The sequence below is a fragment of the Lithobates pipiens genome, unplaced genomic scaffold, assembly GCF_037356315.1.
Source record: "Lithobates pipiens isolate NorthernLeopardFrog02 unplaced genomic scaffold, aLitPip1_a1.2 Scaffold_23, whole genome shotgun sequence".
In the NCBI taxonomy this organism is placed as follows: domain Eukaryota; kingdom Metazoa; phylum Chordata; class Amphibia; order Anura; family Ranidae; genus Lithobates; species Lithobates pipiens.
In genome coordinates, this window is record NW_027507785.1 from 248,074,159 (window position 1) to 248,095,125 (window position 20,967).

Sequence of the window (20,967 nt, forward strand, 5' to 3'; positions counted from 1 at the left end):
AAGATCTGACTGAAATGTTACTTTAAGAGGTGTATTGTACTGTGCATCTGTAGATCTTTCTGTGCATGCTCAGAATTTTCAAAACTGAGAAGGTCAGTGTATCAGATTGCACATTCTAGTGTTTGGCATACAGATTCCAATGATAAACAATCAGATACCATACAAACAACAGCATAGCTGTAACAGGCTTTTTGTTATGCCTTTAACTTGGCACATCCTTGTTTCCTTCTAATAAGTCAAATTTTTTTTTTTTCAAACTAGTTTTTTTAAAGTATGTGGTAAGTGCACAAATTGTGGCACAAATAAAAAGGAATAGAAGGCACAATAGCAACATTAATTGGACATTGGTGTACGATCAGCTAGACAGTATGTGGATTGCCATAGCACATGTAGGCAATTATTTGTGCACGCATGCAGGCTCGCAATCCAATTGTACACTCACAATTAACTCCTGCTCATGCTTATTTAATTTAGTAAATCAGCAGTTCCATATATTAAACTAACTTGTACAATTTTGCAAAGATAAAAAGGACTGAGTTCTCATGATTCTGAAGAAGACTACCATTTTGAAGAAGACCATCAGTGGGAGGAATAATGCCCCGACATTGGTGTTAGTGGAAAGAATGGTTCCCCAACACTGGTATCAGTGAAAAAAAAAATTGCCTCAGTATTGGTGTAAGTTAAAGATTTGGTTCCCCAACATTGGTGTCAGTGTCAGGAATAGTGCCCCAACAATGGTATCAGTAGTATAGTTTATATCAGTGGAAGGAATTAAGCCTTACTGATGATATCTGTGGGAGGAAAAGTGCCCCATCTTTAGTGTTAGGCCCCTTTCACACTGGGGCGCTTTGCATGTGCTATAACACTAAAAATAGTGCCTGCAAAGTGCCCTGAAAGAGCCGCTGCTGTCTCTCCAATGTGAAAGCCCCAAGGGCTTTCACACTGGAGCAGTGCGCTGGCAGGACGCTAAAAAAAGTTCATAGCACGCTTTGCGGTGATTTTAAGACTTTCTTGACCACTAACGGGGGGCTAAAAGCACCCCACTAGCAGCCGAATAGCGCCACAAAATTGACAGTAAAGCGCCGCTGACACACCCACTGCTCCAGTGTGAAAGGGGCCTTAGTGGGAGTAATAGTGTTCTATAGTTTATATCAGTAGGTGAAATTACACCTCAATGTTGGTGTTAGTGGAAGAAATAATGCCTCATCTTTGGTGTCAGTAGGAGAAGTAGTGCCCAAAAGGCCAGATACAGGCAAAGGGCTGCATCTGGCCTGCAGGTTACAGTTTGGAGACCAATGGACTAGAGCAGAAGGTGGGGACAAAGGAAATTAGGCAGTAAGTCAGTGAGGTGAAGAGACCAGCTAGCAGAAAAGGTATTTATCTTGGCTTTTCTAAAGCTTAAAAAAATAATAAGGAGCACTTGTAATGTGTTATATGACCATCATTATTTGGTTTTGTTGACATTTTGGTAATTATTTAATGGGTGCCACTAAGGACTAAGAACAACTTTCTTTTTTTTTTTTTTTTACAATAAAGTGCTTTATTTGAAAAGAAGGGTACATTACAGTATGATTGAAGATCAGACAGTGTGCCAACATCATTTATTATAAATGCATCAAGAATAAACAAGCATGAACAACAAGAGAACCAACTGTGACTCCTGCTTGATTTTTCAGCATAAATTATCAGTAATTAACAGTAAATTACAGAGCTCTACACCAATGAGAAACAGCCGTTCCCCTCATGGAGGATTGTCCATGCTGAAGGACATCACATCAACAGGAGGGGGAGGGTTGAGAGGAGGAGGCAGATCCCCTGGCCCAAATTACGGTCTAAGACAGCCCACACTCATACAGGGGGGAACATCAGGTCAGAGTCCAGGGCCCCACACCTTTTCATACTTCCAGGAGCATCCCGTTTGAATATCTTATTTTGTACAGTGGAAGAGCCTCATCCACCATCCTCTCCCAGGTGGAAGCATTTGGCGGAGTTGAAGAAACACCATTTTAATAAGCTCGCCTTTTCTGCACAGTACAGAAGATATGCTATAAGTAGTTTACAGCGGTGGGATCGCTGTTCATCATTTGGAATCCCTATTAAGGCTAGAGACGGGGTGGGTGTTAGAAAAAGTTGTAATCTCAGATTAATTTTGGCAAATACAGCCTGCCAATATGACACCACGAAGGGGCACTCCCAGAACATATGCATGTGGGTACCTGGGTGGAGGTTACAGCGAGGACAAATGGAGTCACAGTCCGGGAACATCCGTTGAAGCCTTAGGGGGGTGTAGTACACCCGATGGAGAAATTTAACTTGAATTAGTTTGCCCCTAGATGAAATAACAAGTATAGGGCCCTGCTCCAAACAATCCTCCCATGCCTCCCTATCCAAAGAGGGAATGTTTCCCTGCCAGTACTCCCATAGTTTTTCAATTTTTGCTGAATCAGTACAAAGGAGAGCACCCTATAGGGTGGACAAGGGCTTATCCAATTCACCTGGGGTCAACATGCCTTCAATAGGATCATTTTTGAGGGTTGGAGACTGAGGAAACTGAGCCCTAGCTGCATGACGCAGTTGATGGTACAGAAACAACATCCAGCCAGACAGACCAAATCTCTGAGACATTTGAGGAAAGTTCAAAACAAAGCCAGCAGGCATAGTATCCCCTACGGTTTTAACCCCATAGCGTGCCCACATTTGAGGATCAAGGACAGTATGAAAATGGGAAAGACATGGATTTCCCCACAGAGGCTGAGCAGGTTATAGTTGACCAGTTGAATAAAGTGTCTCGTCGCAGCCTTCTATACTCTCCAGGTGCTGTGCGTTGGTCCCGGCATAAAGGGGTATGCTCGTGGTCCTCTATAAATTAAACTGCAGAGATCCATTAAGGATCCCAAAAACATTGCCTCCAGACAAGTGGCCACGTTAGATCTTGAGCTTTGAAACCACCAATATGACAAGACCAAGACCTCCACCCAAAAATAAACATGAAATAGTGCCAGTCCCCCTTAGCCTCCGTGGTAAGGACAGAGTAGCTTTGGCCAGATGGGGAGAGGCCCCATTCCAAATAAAGGTGCTTAGAAAGATCTATCTCCCTAAAAAAGGCTGCGGGTAACAGAGCTGGGCAGTTGCGAAACATAGTTGAATCGCGGGAGGAGTATCATCTTGGTTTATGCGGCCTAGTAGATTCAACGGGAGCCCAGCCCAGGATGAACAGCTCGCTTTGAGCAAGGTGAGCAATGGTTGGATATTTCAGTCAAAAAAGTCTGTTGTCTTTCTGGTCACCTGTATCTCTAGGTATCTGAAATCCTCCACCCATCGGGGCAGAGTAGGGGAGCCCAATCTAACTGCCAGATCATCAATTCGAAAGAGGATGGATTTGGACCAATTGATCTTTATGCTTGAGAATGAGCTAATCCTATCAAAAATCTGTAGGGCTGCCAACAGTGATGGACCTGCATCATTTAAGTAAAGTAGAGCTTTGTCCACAGCTTCTCCTCCAAGCGTCCCACCTGTACGCCACGGACCTTGGAAGATTCCCTGATTAAGATCGCCAGGGGTTCCAGGGCCAAGGCAAACAGGAAGGAAGACAAGGGGCAACCATGGCATGTACCTCTGTAGAGGGCGAATGTTTCTGATAAGCGGTCATTAGTGCGTAACCGCGTTCTGGGGGCTCGATAAAGTAGTTGGAGACAGTGAAGATATTTAGGGCCAAACCCATAGCGTCTCATGACCTCCCATAGATATACCCACTCTACTGAGTCAAATGCCTTCTCCGTGTCCACTGTGGCGATGACCCTTTATGCCCAGATTGTTGTGGGGGATTGAAAAAATTAAGAAAAAGGCGTCGTAGGTTAATGTCTGTTCCCTTGCCTGGCCTGAACCCCGTTTGGTCAATATGAATCAAGTCGTCTATAATGGTAGAGAGGTGGTTAGCCAGGACCTTCGCCAAGATTTTTTCATCAACATTTAGAAGTGAGATCAGCCTATAAAAGACGCAATCCTGAGTATCCTTACCGGGTTTAGGGATTAAGACAATAACCGCTTCCGCCAAAGACTCGGGAATCATGTCAAGAGATGATAATACAGAAAACAGAGCTGTAAGTTTAGAGGCTACAAGTTCAGCAAAGTTTGAGTAGAATTTGGTCAGGAAAACATCAGAACCAGGAGTCTTACCCACCTGCAGTCCCCCTATAGCAGTCTGAACCTCCTCTAGAGAGATGTCCTCATCTAATCATTCCCTGTCGGGAGTGAGTCTAGGAAGTCCGTTAATTCAGTCAATGAGTAAGTAACCCTGGACTTATACAATACAGGTCACTGAAAAGTTGCAGAAAACGGTAATTTATACTCTCTGAGGCCACAAGAGGGAGCTCATTTGTATCCCATACATTTACAATATAAGTTGTGGGGCTTTGGGTCGTAGCCAACCAGGCCAACAAGCTTGTCACCATATTCTAAAATTCTCTGCCAGGAGTATAACATAGCCTTCTTAGTGTTCTCCACATGGAGAAGGGAAAGTTGTCTCAGAGCACACTGCCAGGATTTATACCTATCCAAGGACGGAGACAATATATATTCCGCCTCTAACTCAGTCACCTCATCCTTCAGATGCTCCAACGAGAGGGAAGATGCCCTCTGAAGCGTTGCAATGGAGTTCCATTACACCACAGGAGACTCCGTATCCCAATTTACATTCCAATATGTGGATAGAGACTCTGCTATGAATTCCTACAATCGGTCATCTGATGCCCAGAACACAGACAGATGCCAAAGTCAGAGAGGGAGATGGTCAGACTGAGTGGGGCATGATCAGACATGTTGCAGGGGAGTATACTGTATGTGACTCATCAACCCATCGGACAGCCGCATGAGAAACATAGGCCAGGTCTACCATGACAAGGTCTTGTAGGTACTCCAGTTACACATAAACACCCTATCATTTGGATGCAAACATTGCCATACATCTGTGAGGGCATAGGTGGAGGCCCACTCTGACCCCAGGACACCTTCCACAGTCTGTCCAGCCCTGAACAGGGAGACAAATTAAAGTCTCCCATCAGAATGTTGGCTGATGTGTCATAGCCTAAAGCAATTTGCATAATATCATTCAAGATAGGAACTGATGCTGGAGGTGGCAGGTACAGCCCCTCTAGAACCACATTTCTACCATAAATGCAGGCGTGAAGTCTAAAATAGACGGATCTGTGCGCACCTCCAGTACTTGAAGGGGCAGGGACCTCGGTATGAGAATACTAACTCCTTGGGTATAATTAGAATAAGTTGCATAGTAATGCAAGCCAACCCAGGGCTGACGGATTCCACTAACCCTTGAGCCCTGAAGGTGAGTCTCTTGCAGAATACATATGTGTGGATTGTACTTTTGAAGAAACGTAAACACTAAAGATCGCTTCACTGCTGAGTTAAGACCCCGGACATTCTGTGAAATTACAGTAATTTGCACAATGGGCAAACTGGCATTTCTAATAGATCCACAAATGATATGGCATAGGCCATTAGCAGCAAGAAAATCAGACCCTGCATGGGAGAGACAGCATTAGCAGTAAGGAATAGCACATTGTGAATAAGTTAGGTCTGTAGACTACAATATAGGACATTAGAAAGAGCATATAGCACCAAACATAATGAGTAATAAACTTTTAGAACAAAACAGAACTGTGCTCCCAACCTTCCCACACCCTCAGGGAGCAAAACAACCCCCCCCCCCCCCCCCTCATCCCCATTCCAAACATGGAGTGCATAATATCCCAAACACCAGACAACCAGTCTGTTAGGTCAAGTTAGGAAACAAAGTGACCTGAGCCAGATGAATCAGCTCACAGGGCTGATCACCAGTAATACACTGGAGATGCTGGCAAACAATAAACAGCATATGGTTATGAATAGGGTAGTACATAGTTATATAGTTAGTCAGGTTGAAAAAAGACACAAGTCCATCCAGTTCAACCTTAAAAACAAATAAATAAAATAAAAAATAATCGTACAATCCAAATACCCAATTTTATGCCCACAATTGATCCAGAGGAAGGCGAAAAAAAACCCCAGCAGAGTATGCTCCAATTTGCTACAGCAGGGGAAAAAAATTCCTTCCTGATCCCCCAAGAGGCAATCGGATTTTTCCTGGATCAACTTTACCTATGTTAGTACCCAGTTATATTATGTACATTCAGGAAAGTATCCAGGCCTTTCTTAAAGCAATCTACTGAGCTGGCCAGAACCACCTCTGGCGGGAGTCTATTCCACATTTTCACAGCTCTAACTGTGAAGAAACCTTTCCGTACTTGAAGATGAAATCTCTTTTCCTCTAGACGTAAAGAGTGCCCCCTTGTCCTCTGGGTTGACCGTACAGAGAACAACTCAACACCAAGTTCACTATATGGACCCCTAATATATTTGAACATGTTAATCATATCCCCCCTTATTCTCCTCTTCTCAAGAGTGAATAAATTCAGTTCCTCTAATCTTTCCTCATAGCTGAGTTCCTTCATGCCTCTTATCAGTTTGGTTGCTCTTCTCTGCACTTTCTCCAGTTCCCCGATATCCTTTTTGAGAACTGGTGCCCAAAACTGAACTGCATATTCCAGGTGAGGTCTTACTAATGATTTGAACAGGGGCAAAATGATATCTCTCTCTCTGGAATCCATACCATTCTTAATACAAGAAAGGACTTTGCTCGCTTTGGAAACAGCAGCTTGGCATTGCATGCTATTATTGAGCTTATGATCTACCAAAACCCCCAGATCCTTCTCCACTATGGATCCCCCCAGTTGTACTCCCCCTAGCATGTATGATGCATGCATATTCTTAGCCCCCAAGTGCATAACTTTACATTTATCAACATTAAACCTCATCTGCCACATAGTCGCCCAATTAGACAGTGTATTGAGGTCGGCTTGTAAATTGGAGACATCCTATAAGTAGTAGTAGTTCTCCAGAGCGGTACAGGAGTTAAAACATGTGTAGGCACCAGAGGCAGCAGTAGATCGTTCAGCCACCAGATAACAAAAGGGAGATCCCATAAGGGGGACAACAGTAGTATTATTCAGAAAATAAACTTCTCCTGCAAGCAGGGGCACAGGGCTTGAACGGTCATGGGGCCTGGATAGCACAGGCACTATAGTGCTGAGGCATGCGAGACACCCCTAACAACCATCTTAGTGGAACAAAGAGGGGATCCCATATAACAAGGCAGTCAGGCATTCAAACCCTAGAGGAAATAGGGAGAGAAGACTTTTGTTCCCCCCGACAGGTGCTTCTCTCTGTCCCCGATCATCAGTGAGGTGGCAGGGTGTCAATTCAGGAGGAAGTTTCATGTGGAGAGGTGAAAAACCAGACCGCTTCCCCATCCTGGGACCTGGAGAGGTGCAGGGAACAGGACAATGTACTGAATGTTGCAAGTCCGCAACGCCGCCGTCACTTGGTTGAATGACTTTCTAAGCTTCTGGGTCTTTATGGAGTAGACTGGGAAGATGAGCAGCTTACCATTATGATAGCGGACTCTTCCCTGCACCCTGGCCGCCCGCAGCATCTCGTTTCTGTCTCCAAAGTTGAGGAGGCGTAGGATGAATGTGCGTGGGGAAGACCCCACAGGTCCAGTCTTAGGTGGAACACGGTGCGCTTTCTCCACCGTATAGTATAGGGAGAAATGGGCATCAGGTAGCAGTATGCGCAGGAGATCTTCCACAAACACAGTGGGGTTGAGGCCCTCCACACCTTACGCCAGCTCCACAATACGTAGGTTATTCAGTGAGGCTCACTCTGTTCTGTTTCAGACACCTGGGAGCAGAGCTTGTCAATGACCTGCCTCGTGAGACTCATTTCAAGCTGTACCGCCTCAATCTTAGTTGTTAAAGTGGCCTGACAAGTAGCTCTTGCCAACATTATGTCTGCCACAAAGCTCAGCAGAGGAGAGGTGTCCTCCAGCGGGTCCGTCTGGGATGCCATATTGTTCCTCAGTATGTCACGAGGCTCCACACGGGCCGCAAGAAAAGGGAGCTGTACCTCCTCGATTGGTGGGAATCAGAGCTGCTTTCCTCTGTCAGGGGTTCCCTTAGCTGAGTGGCATCTAATCTGTGTAGAAATCACTCGCAGCTAGATTAAAATAGCTCCCAGGAGATGGATAATAGTCGGGTCAGCAAGCAGAGCTCCGTAGTACGCGGCTGCTTAGAATGCCAGCTTGGAAACACCTCAAGGTAACAACTTTCTACTTCGGGTCCTAAAATTCAAAAGTTCAAGGGCACCTGTTTTAAATGGGTATATACACTATATTACCAAAAGTATTGGTACACCTGCCTTTACACGCACATGAACTTTAATGACATCCCAGTCTTAGTCCGTAGGGTTCAATATTGAGTTGGCCCCCCCTTTTCAGTTATAACAGTTTCAACTCTTCTGGGAAGGCTGTCCAAAAGGTTTAGGAGTGTGTCTATGGGAATGTTTGACCATTCTTCCAGAAGCGCATTTGTGAGGACAGGCACTGATGTTGGACGAGAAGACCTGGCTCACAGTCTCCACTCTAATTCATCCAAAAGGTGTTCTATCTGGTTGAGTTTAGGATTCTGTGCAGGCCAGTCAAGTTCCTCCACCCCTAACTCGCTCATCTATGTCTTTATGGATCTTGCTTTGTGTACTAGTCATGTTGGAACAGGAAGAGGCCATCCCCAAACTGTACTTACAAAGTTGGGAGCATGAAATTGCCCACAATGTCCTGGTATGCTGATGCCTTAAGAGTTCCCTTCACTAGAACTAAGGGGCCAAGCCTAACCCCTGAAAAACAACCCCACACCATAATTCCCCCCTCCACCAAATGATTTGGACCAGTGCATTTTATATGCCCATTTTTAGTTCTAATTCTTATTTACTAAAATTGGGGCACACCGAATCTGGTGCAGCTGTGCATAGTAACCAATCAGCTTCTAACTTCAGCTTGTTCAATTAAGATTTGGCGGAGAAAAACTTGGAAGCTGATTGGTTACTATGCACAGCTGCACCAGATTCTGTTTTTCCTATAAGCAGTTAATGGCTTTGTTTTTGACAAAACTGTACTTTTAAGTATTCACAGATAAACATATAAAGGCTTTAGAAACATTTTAAAAGTGAAGATAATTTAGATACTAAAAGAATTATGGGTGACATGTGTCTACATAGCGAAGACTTCCTGTCCAGCAATTCCCACAGAGGAAAACTGACAACTGCTGCTTTAGCTTAAAATGCTCGATGAAGCAATACCCTGTTTATGAAAGGCGCTTTTAGACATATTTTTTGAATAGTTTTGCTTACATACAGTATTTGTGAAAGTTATTAATAGCACTTTACATTAAACACTTTATATTGGCACCACATTCCCTGCAAGACATTCCAACACAGGCACAGAAGACAGGTTTTCCTACAGGACAAGCATGAATTCTAGTTAAAAGGATAGTTCCCCTTTACAAAAAAAACTGCCTATGTAGGGCAGGAGTGTTTTTTGTAGATTAAAACAAACTGTTCAGCTCTGACTAAAAATGAATAATACCTTTGCTATAGGTGTAGACTATTTACATACCTCATGAGGCCTGACTGGGATACTCCCAGGACATTGCCAAGTGAGGCCTAGTCATTACTGCTTACCGCCACCATCACAGAAGTGAGCTATTTATCTGATTCATGTGGGGACAAGCTCTTTCTCTCCCCCGATGCAATAGCTCTAAGCTCAGCATTTGAGAGCTCACTCCTGTGATGGTGGAGGTTAGCAGTGGTGACTAGGCCTCACTTAGCAAAGTTGTGGGAATACTTAGCAACATCCTGAGAGCATTCTAGTCTGGCTTCATAAGGTGTGTAAATGGCCTACACCAGTGATGGCGAACCTTGGCACCCCAGATGTTTTGGAACTACATTTCCCAAGATGCTCTTCCACTCTGCAGTGTAGTTGAGCATCATGGGAAATGTAGTTCCAAAACATCTGGAGTGCCAAGGTTCGCCATCACTGGCCTACACCATCATCTTTAGTCAGAGCTGCCCATTTAGTTTTTATCTACAGATGCCCCTTATCTGCATAGGCAGCTTTGTGGTAAAGGTGAACTATTCCTTTAACTAGATGCTAACCGCCCGCTGTCAAATGACGGCCAGGCGGCGCACCTATTGTGGCGGGAGGCTGTCATATGACGGCCTCCCATTTAAACAGGGAATGCGCGCGATCGTGCGCGCGCATCCCTGTTTTTTCGGTGGCGGCGTTTCACGGAGACACACCGCTCACCACCTAAGGGGGGGGGGAAAGCCATTGATTATGGCTGTTTACCATGTGATCGGCCGTGATGAAGTCACGGCCGATCACAGATGGTCACACCCCGACTGTGCACGGCGCATGTGATCCTTTCACAGCCGATCACTAAAATGTAAACAAACCGCGGTAACGAGATGTTACCGGGTTCTCCTCCTCACACACCTATCGTGTGTGAGGAGGAGATTGTGGTAACATCTCGTTACCGCCTACAGTGTACACCAATCATACTGATTGCCCCCCCCCCAATAAAGAGGACCTGTCACCACCCCTCATAGTACCTGTCAATCACAGTCCATCAGAGTACCTGTCACAGTCCATCAGAGTATTTGAGTACCTGTCACAGCCCATCAGAGCACCCGAGTACCTGTCACGGCCCATCAGAGTACCCGAGTACCTGTCACGGCCCATCAGAGTACCCCAGTACCTGTCACGGCCCATCAGAGTACCCCAGTACCTGTCACGGCCCATCAGAGTACCCGAGTACCTGTCACGGTCCATCAGAGTACCTGAGTACCTGTCACGGCCCATCAGAGTATCCAAGTACCTGTCACGGTCCATCAGAGTACCCGAGTACCTGTCACGGGCCATCAGAGTACCCGAGTACCTGTCACGGTCCATCAGAGTACCCGAGTACCTGTCACGGTCCATCAGAGTACCCGAGTACCTGTCACGGTCCATCAGAGTACCCGAGTACCTGTCATGGTCCATCAGAGTACCTGAGTACCTGTCACAGTCCATCTGAGTACCCGAGTACCTGTCACAGTTCATCTGAGTACCTGAGTACCTGTCACAGTTCATCTTAGTACCCGAGTACCTGTCACAGTCCATATGAGTACCTGTCACCGCCCTTCAGAGTACCCAAATACCAGTCACCAGGCCATCAGAGTACCTGTCACCAGGCCATCAGAGTACCCGAGTACCTGTCACCAGGCCATCAGAGTACCCGAGTACCTGTCACCAGGACATCAGAGTACCCGAGTACCTATTTGCAGCCCATGTCTCATAGAATATACGTTGGGGTATTTGCTTTCCAAAATGGGGTCATTTTGTGGGTAATTTCACTGTCCTGGTGCTCCAGGACCTTCAAAAGTGTGATGGGTAGGAATGAAATGAGATGTGTCATTTATGCTCCTAGAACGCCTGAACGTACTACTTCAATGTTCGGCCTCTCTATGTGGCCAGGCTGTGTAAAAGTCCTACACATGTGATATCGCCATACTCGGGAGGAGTAGCAGAATGTATTTTGGGGTGTAATTTTTGCTATATACATGCTATGTGTTAGAAATATCTTATAAATTGACAATTTTGTGTAAAAAAAAATGCGTTTTAATTTTTTTCCACATATTCCAAAAACTTCTGGAAAAAAATTAACCATTCAAAAGACTAATTTTCCCTTACAGATTATACGTTGGGGTGTTTGCTTTCCAAAATGGGGTAATTTTATGGGAAATTCCATTGTCCTGGTACTCCAGGGCCTTCAAAAGTGTAATAGGTGGATGAGAAATGAGATGTGTCATTTTTGCTCGTAGAACGTCTGAAGGTACTACATCAATGTTGGTGCTCTGTATGTGGCCAGGCTGTGTAAAAGTCTCACACATGTGGTATCACCGTACTCGGGAAGAGTAGCAGAATGTATTTTGGGGTGTAATTTGTTGTATGCATATGCTGTGTGTGAGAAATAACCTGATAATATGACAATTTTGTAATAAATAATAATAATAAAAAAAAAAATCTTAATTTTGCAAAGAATTGTGGGAAAAAATGACAACTTAAAAAAACTCACCATGCTACTTACTTAATACCTTGGAATGTCTACTTTCTAAAAAGGGGTCATTTGGGGGGTATTTGTACTTTCCTGACTTGTTAGTGTCTCAAGAAATGAGATACACCTGATGTACTGAAGGCCTGATCAGATGTGATCAATTTTCAGCGATTGGCACCATAGTTTGTAGACTCTATAACTTTCACAAAGACCAAATAATATATACTAATGTGGGTTATTTTTACCAAAGATATGTAGCAGTATAAATTTTGGCTAAAAATTTATGAAGAAAAATGACTAATTAGCAAAAATGTATGACAGAAACAAAGAAAAGGGCATTTTTTTCACAAAATTTACGTTTTATTTTATTTATAGCACAAAAAATAAAAAACCCACTAGTGATTAAATACCACTAAAAGAAAGCTCTATTTGTGTGGAAAAAAGGACACAAGTTTCATATGGATACAGTGTTGGATGACTGAGTAATTGTCATTCAAACTGTGAGAGCGCTGAAAGCTGAAAGGGTCAGGAAGGGGGTGTAACTGCACTGTATTGAGGTGGTTAAAGAAGAGAGAAAACATCATCATTTAATTATAGACTAAAATGTTATATAGACAATGTGAGTGCAACATGCTCGCTGTAATTTTTGCACTGACTAAAGAGAACCAAAGTAGAAATAGCTGTAGACAATAATTCTTCAGATCTTCCTAAATGTTAATGTAATTGTTCCCATAAAGGGGGCGAGTCATTAAAACATTTGCCACTCTTTTCTGGTGGTATGGCTCCTATAAAATGGCCTGGGCCTTATTCGTGAAAGTCTTGAGACAATTTTTGGTAAGAGTTTCAACACGGTCAACAGATTCAGCTTGGGTCACTTAACCTCCCTGGCAGTATGGTTATATCTGATTTTTGAATGTCAAAGCGGTACATTGTTTTGCATGAAAATTTGGTGTTTTATATTGTAATCCTGTAATTATTAGGAATAACTCACATAAATCTGTCCAAACAAAAGTCTAGTAGACATCCCAGGTATGATAAAGTTTGAAACACAAAATCATAAATTCTAATAAAATAAATAACTATAAATAATTAAAAAAGTAATAATATAATAATAATAATAATAATAAATTGTATTCAATAATGTAATCAAATTAAAAACACTGAAATTTGCTCTGCTGTCACTTTCAGTGTCTGATGGCGAATTTTCCCACTTATCCCTATCGCTGAATTCTGCAAGTGATTCTAATTCACGATCGCTGTTTTCTAGCTTGTCTAAAACCGCTTTTGACGTAGAGGGATGCTTTTTGGATGCCATGGACGTTCTCAAGCATCCAGGAGTTATGCACAGAAAACTCAACAGACAACACAGGCTCCATACCACTCCCCACATTTTATCAATACATCAAAACACAGGAGCAGAGTTAAGAATGCACTGTAGTGTCCAGTGAAGAGTGAATAGCAATATCCTCTGTCCATTATAAATAGCCTCCTTTTTTTAACCTTATGCAACGACTGTATAAGCATAAAAACACCTATAAGAATGCACAAAGCAAGCAAAGCATTGCACCATTTGCCTCCCTTGACCCCCTCAATGGGAGAAGAGATCCCTGAACATTCATAGTGTGTCAGACAGTATGGGTGACTTTACAATAAGGGGGGATTTTATAAATTTGGGTGGATGTCACACCTACCCCTAGTGCAGATGGTCAGAAACTATAGCTAGCTTCTGTGTTCTTCACCTATAGCAGCCCCCTTTCCCATAAGGCAAGCAGGCCTACAGGTACTGAGTTGTCCCCAGTTCTTATACACAATACTATAGTGCCTGGCCACCACGCCAGGGCAGGCGTGAATTGAGGAAGGTACTTGCAATTGTCAGACATACAGAGTGACATACAATATACAATACATACAATATACAATACATGACATACATACAATATCATGTGACATGAAAAGTTATGGCTAACATTTTATTCTCCAGAGTCAGATTTAAAGGACAATTTCAGGCAACAAATGAAACATATCAGTGCGCTAATGATGCTATTTAAAAAACACCATATATTGCCTGTAAGTCAGAAATACACTTCCGTAAACCTTATTTGTAGTTGTATTTAACATACTGTAGGAAGACTACAGTGAGCACCTCACTGCTTCACAGGGTGTATACTTCCTCAAGCCTATGCTATGTTTCCTGTATTATTAATGATAGTCAAACATTTGAAGTGTATGTCGAGCCTAAAACCTTTCTTCTAGTTTTGGATATAGGGGAGAAGATTAGAGCTCCTGTTGAGTTTTTACTGACATATGGGCTTCCATTTTACCCTCACTTCCTTTCCTGCTGACAATGGGTTCACTACATAAGAAGTCTGGGAAAATCTGCAACAGACAGAAATAAAAATCTGATCAGTTCTAGCCATCCCCTATTCTATCAAAGAAAACTTTTTATTTTTTTTGCCTGTGTTATTGAAAAGTAGCTTCCCTTACTTGTTCCTTGGTAAAGCATTTATCAATAGGACAGGAAGTGAGGATAAATGTCTCAAATAGAACTGCAGATAGCAGCCGGAAAGAATTCTAATGCCGTGTACACACGGCCGGACTTTTCAACGGACTTGGTCCGCCGGACAATCCGACTGACTTTTCAGCTGAGGTCCGCCGGACTTTCAAACGAACGGACTTGGCCACACACGATCACTCCAAAAGTTCAGGGGATTCGAACGTGATGATGTAGAATAAGGAAGTTCATAGCCAGTAGCCAATAGCTGCCCTAGCATCCGACTAGCACACAGACGAATGGATTGTCTGCTAGAAAGAACAGATTTGAAGCAAGTTTTATTTCTAGGTCCGCCAGACTTTGGGGAAGAAAAAGTCCGCTGGGGCCCACACACAATCGAATTGTCCGTCTAATTCAGTTCGCCGGACCAAGTCTGTCAAAAAGTCTGGTCCTGTGTGCGCAGCATAACTCTTCCCCACTCTTTCCAAAACTAAGATAAAAAGTTTTTATGACAAATACTTTAAGGCGGGTTTAAAGATAATTGGTGGCTGGGAGTAATTTCTTAGGATTCACATAGATTACATCAGATGTCCTATATGAGTGAAACAGCAAGTAGCCTGTAGTGATTATACAGTGCCTTGCAAAAGTATTCACCCCCCTCACAACCCTGCCTCACAACCTGGAATTAACATGGATTGTTTGAGGATTTGCATCATTTAATTTACAGAACATGTCCACAACTTTAAAGATTTTTTTTATTTGTTAAGCAAACAACAAATAGGATAAAATAACTGAAAAAGCCAATGTGCATAACTATTCACCCCCCTAAATTCAATACTTTGTAGAACCACCTTTTGCGGCTATCATAGCTCCAAGTCGCTTTGGATAAGTCTCTATGAGCTTGCCACATCTTACCGCTGGGATATTTGCCCATTCCTCCTTGTAACATTCCAGCTCCTTCAAGTTGGATGGTTTGCGCTCGTGAACAGCAATCTTTAAGTCTGACAGATTTTCTATTGGATTGAGGTCTGGGCTTTCTCTAGGCCATTCCTTTTACATGTTTCCCCTTAAACCACTCAAGTGTTGCTTTAGCAGTGTGTTTGGGGTCATTGTCCTGCTGGAAAGTGAACCTCCATCCTAGCCTCAAATCACACACAGAGTGGTACAGATTTTGCTCAAGAATATCCCTGTATTTAGCATTCATCTTTCCCTCAACTCTGACCAGTTTCCCAGTCCCCACTGCTGAAATACATCCCACAGCATAATGCTGCCACCACTATGTTTCACTGTGGGGATGGTGTTCTTTGGGTGATGTGATGTGTTGGGTTTGCGCCAGACATAGCGTTTTCTTTGATGGCCAAAAAGTTTTAATCTCAACAGACCAGAGCACCTTCCTCCATACATTTTGAGAGTCTCCCACATGCCTTTTCGCAAACTCAAAATGTGCCATTTTGTTTTTTGCTGAAAGTAATGGCTTTCTTTGGACCACTCTGCCATAAAGCCCAACTCTATGGAGCATACGGCTTATTGTCATCCTATGTACATATCCTCCAGGGTTACCTTAGGTCTCTGTTCTGGCTCTCTGGTTAATGCCCTCCTTGCCGGGTCCGTGAGTTTTGGTGTGCGGCCGTCTCTTGGCAGGTTTGCTGTTGTGCCATGTTTTTTCCTTTTGGTTAAGATAGATTTGATGCTCCTAGGGATCTTCAAAGATTTGGATATTTTTTAATAACCTAACCCTGACTTGTATTTCTCAACAACATTGTCCCTTACTTGTTTGGAGAGTTCCTTGGTCTTCATGGCAGTGTTTGGTTAGTGCTTGCTTAGGTGTTGCAGCCTCTGGGGCCTTTCAAAAATGTGTGTGTAGCAGATGACATTTTGGACAAAATGTCACTCATGTGTAAATTTAGTTTTTGCCTCAGAACCATAGGGGTTCTGAGGGTTAATTAGGTAGGTTGACCTTGGCATCAGTTTGGCTGGGATGTGTTGGAAGTTTTGCTTTGTCATGTGTACAGTGAAGTGCACTTGACAAGTCAGAATCAGGCCTGGTTGGACGTTTTGGGTATGGGCCTTCTCGGAAACCAATCAGTGGCTGTGCTGGGCCTCGCTGAGGAGTCTGGGAAAGGGTACTTAAGATGTGGAGGTCACGTGTTGGGGAGAGAGTTCGTGAGGCCCATGTGGTCTGTTCTGGTTCCAGGACCGGGGTAGCCCCGCGAGGGGTCCCGGTCACGGGGTGTTCGACATCTCGCAACATGCTTCTGTTGGTTACCCCCAATAGACCCGCCTGGTCTGGAGTAAGGATCTGTCTGTTCCCGGGTCTTGGAACCGGCTGGTCCGAGGCGCAGTAACTGAGGGAGGATTCAAGGTGTCCGGGTGGTCTCTCGGCTTGGAGGGGCACCCCAGCTTGTAAAAGTGACCGGGGAGGACTCTTCGGAGGAGGGCCGACAAGTGGCATCCTGAGAGATGCCTGGTTACTGAGTTGGGAAGGACATTGACGAATCCACACTTTTTCCAGTACTATCAAGGAGACAGAGAACGTTCCAGGTACTGAAGAAAAAGGTTCCTGTCCATTTTCAGTTATAGCTTGTACACGTTCAGAGGTTTTGACAAGTTTCGGATCAATGTGCTGATTACCATGGTCTCTGGCTAGAGATCTGTTCAGCCGTGAGGTACCCAGCTGCGAGTGGCTACTCTCTGGGTGGTATTAGAGACTTTGTTATGTCTGCAGTTCAAGGTGCCTGAGTTCTTCACCCTTGTCCTCTGTTCCTATACGAGACTGTGTTATTTGGATGTTACCCCTGCAAAATAAAACCTTTCAAAAGGACTTTATTGGCGTTAGCGTCCAAGTTGTTGGATATCAACCTTGGGAACCCCTAGACGTGGAAGAACAAGCCAAACGGAGGTAACCGGTAAGCCCAATAAGTCAAGGCCGCCCTACAAAGGGTTATGGCCGCTACATGTGTATATGTAATGACAGATCATGTGACACTTAGAATGCACACAGGTGGACATCATTTCACTAATTATGTGACTTCTGATTATTGTGTTCTGATCCATCATAATTCAGATTAAAAAAACATTGAACTAAAGGCTGTAATGTAACAAAATAGGTAAAAAGCCAAGGTGGGTGAATACTGTACAAGGCACTGTAACTGGAATTGGTTCTTCTGGATCATAAGCAAGGGTTCTCAGATCAGCAGACTACTGACAAAGGAGTCTGGGATACAACTTTGACTTCACGTACTGAAGTTCTGAACACTTATTTTTTTCAGGTGCTGTCTGAAATCTAATTGTAAAGCTGAACAGCAGCCCTACCTTCAGTCTTGCACAGTTGTACAGTCTCTTCTCTACTGAAACTGCTTTTTCTAATTTTACTGCACACTGTGAGCTTCATAGCTTGTTCATTAGAAGCTGCAGCAACTCAGATAGAGCCCACCTCATTTCCTGTTTGAAGGATATCCATCCAGCATCATCTAGCGCTTTCCTCACATACATTGGACATCAGTTCTTTCGGTCTTGGATGCTCAGCCTCACATGCACACTTTAACAAGGCAAATGCTGTCCGTCTAAAAATTCCCACACCTCCAGATTGACATCCATTCATCATTTGATATTTGCATAACTCCTCCCAAGAGCCAAACCTGCTGTTTGCATCAGGGTTGGGGGAATTTAAGAACATTGAACCTCAGTTTTTATTAACGATTGTATATTCAATCACAGACACAGGCAACAGTTAAATATGTGATTTTAAACGTAATCAGATGGTTTTAAGTGAGTTCAGCAAACAATGTTCATGTTCTACTTGTTAAAAATGATGTTTTACATCTTTAATTCATGTCTTTACATTATGACAAAATCAGCAAATTATTAATCTGCAGTACATAACACATCTGGGTGATATGATGTCAAATCTATGAAATTAAGAGAAAAAAAATAATAATTTGCATCCAATCTGACATTGCGATTATTTTTATTTTGTGTTTCCAATCTGAAGCTGTTTGACTTGAGTAACATGAATTTTACTTACTTTAAACATGTTGAAGAAACTTTATTTAAATCCTAGTAAGTAAAACAGAAATTATATTAATTACAAAAAAAGTTTTTGGAACAGAAATGCTTCAAAGTTCCATCATGAAGACGAAACAGAGACTAAATCATATACTTTTATGTGTATCTTTTTCTTCTACTGTGTCTATGGATCAAATGTTTATGTGGAACCTGTTCACAAATCATTTTGATGGCATTCTGATGGTGATGCAGAGACATAAGAGAAGATGCTGACTTGTCATTAGGTTTCAGCAGAAATATCACATTGTGGAATTAGTAGAGTAGCATCAATATTTCTGCTCTTCCCTTTGCTTAGTAAAGCAAACCTTTCACAGGATTCTCGAGCAGGGTGGTGGTAAATCAAGGAAGGTATGAAAGTAATCAGAAGGTAAGTACATGCTGGTTATGCTCCAGAGGAAAGTGGATACTTTGCCCCATATGCTTGGGAAAGTGGGCTAGTGGAGCTAAAACTCCAAGGTTTTTTATATATGAATTTTAAATTAAAATTATCATCCAATAGTATGGCATTGGTGTAAGTATGGAGAATATGAATATTGGGCTGTTCCACAATTACACTGGGTTGTGATGGTAATGACTGAATCTAGAAATTAATTACTTAATATTCAAGCCCAGATATGAGTTTAGTCCAATAACAAGCTGTTTACAAAGCCAGCATTTTTTGATTTTCTCAACTTTCCCAACAGAGTTCTGTCTGGGTCCTGGAGCCTGGTGGCCTTGTAGAGCTTTTAGTGGAATACCTCCTCCATCCCTAGGGCCTGTTAGCCAGACCTCATTAAATATATTAGGTCTCCGGTCCACAGACCTTTTTATGTGTTAGCTGACTGATACAAGTTCTCTTGTCCACTCTCTCTGCTGTGAGAGCCTGCTGACTAGTGGATCTCTAGGCGATTGGAATGCATTTTGTGCATTCCAAAAGACCACTCAGGGATAGACTTCCAGCTCTGACATGTGAAATGCATGAGCGTGTTCCAGATGTAATCTCGTAATGGTCAGAGCATGCACAGTGCTATACTATCCCGAAGCCTCGGGGGTAGGGTTTTCAACTGGGTGGGGGTTTCAATTGGGATAAGCATTGAAACACCATAGTGGTATTTAGCGGAGGATTCGCCACAATATTTTCAATGTTACTGTCTCCCGAAGTGCCTTGTTTCCTGTATTCCATTCAAGTGAGTATAATACTAAAGCCAATGAGCGCAACCACAATATACACACAAATCATGTGCACAAATATATGAAATAATAATAATGTTGCCAGCTGACACTAATAAAGTAACATTTACAACATTGATCAATACCATAAAAAATAGAAATCAGTGCCGTGCAACAAATATAAGTATCTTGTACTGAATCTCAACACCAAAATATATTTAAAAAAATGCTATACACATCTAATACAATTATAAGGTGCAACAAATATGATAGTTCATATATAGTGTCAATTAAATTCCAATCAGCATATGCAATCATCACTGTGATACTGTGATCCAAATAATAGAAGTGCTCCGTGTTCCACCACTGTAGAAACTGGCCACTCACCTCAAAGCCATGACCCCTGCATTACCAGAAGGTCAAAGTAAAGTCCTGTACACATAAGCCAAATGTCGGGCGGCATCAGACGGTTAAAAAAAAATGGGCGATATTCAGGCAGTGCACAGGACACCCTGTCCGGTAGAAGCCGACCGTCTCCTGCCAATTATTATTATATAGGATTTATATAGCGCTAACAGTTTACGTAGTGCTTTACAACTTGAGAGTAGACAGCACAAATACAATACGCTTTAATACAGTAGGAATCAGAGGGCCCTGCTCCTTAGGGCTTACACTCTAAGAGACCATTAGTGGAGAGCACTAATATAGTGGGGGGGGGGGGATCCCCACATCTCCCTGTCAGAACACAACAGCTCAGCAGGGGAGATCGCTATACTAACTTCCCATAGTTAGTACAGCAGGTCTGACCGGAGCTGAGTTGAAGGAAAAAAAAACTCATAGTGTGTACCAGGCTTAAAGCAGTTGTAAACTGCGGCTGTTAAAAAAACACGACAAAACACCTCTAAGGCAACTGTATAATGTGCTATTATGCATTGCATACTAGCACATTATGGAATACTTATTTCAGTACAAAGCCCTCCCACAGCGCGCTGTCAATGCTGAGAGGACTGACAACTTCCCGATCTTTCTTCTGGGTTTGCACGCTCCGGCTGTGTGATTGGCCGATGACGTCACTCCAGCGCATGGTATGCCAGACCTTTAGTACATGCATGGTGATGTCAATGGCTGCATGCAGGGTCAATATCTCCTATACAGTGCATGTTTAGGAGATATTATTTTTTTACCTACAGTTAAGCCTTATTATAGGCTTACCAGTAGGTA

At 43.1% G+C, this 20,967-nt stretch overlaps 1 protein-coding gene across 1 annotated transcript in view; it reads right to left on the bottom strand.

Annotated features, from left to right (window-relative positions):
- The window catches only part of DNM3 (dynamin 3), a 514,556-nt gene that overhangs the window by 403,415 nt on the left and 90,174 nt on the right, over positions 1-20,967 (bottom strand). The window contains exon 14 of the mRNA XM_077453003.1: positions 18,557-18,588. Within this exon, the coding sequence (XP_077309129.1) occupies positions 18,557-18,588 (32 nt within the window). The remainder of the gene's footprint in view (positions 1-18,556; positions 18,589-20,967) is intronic.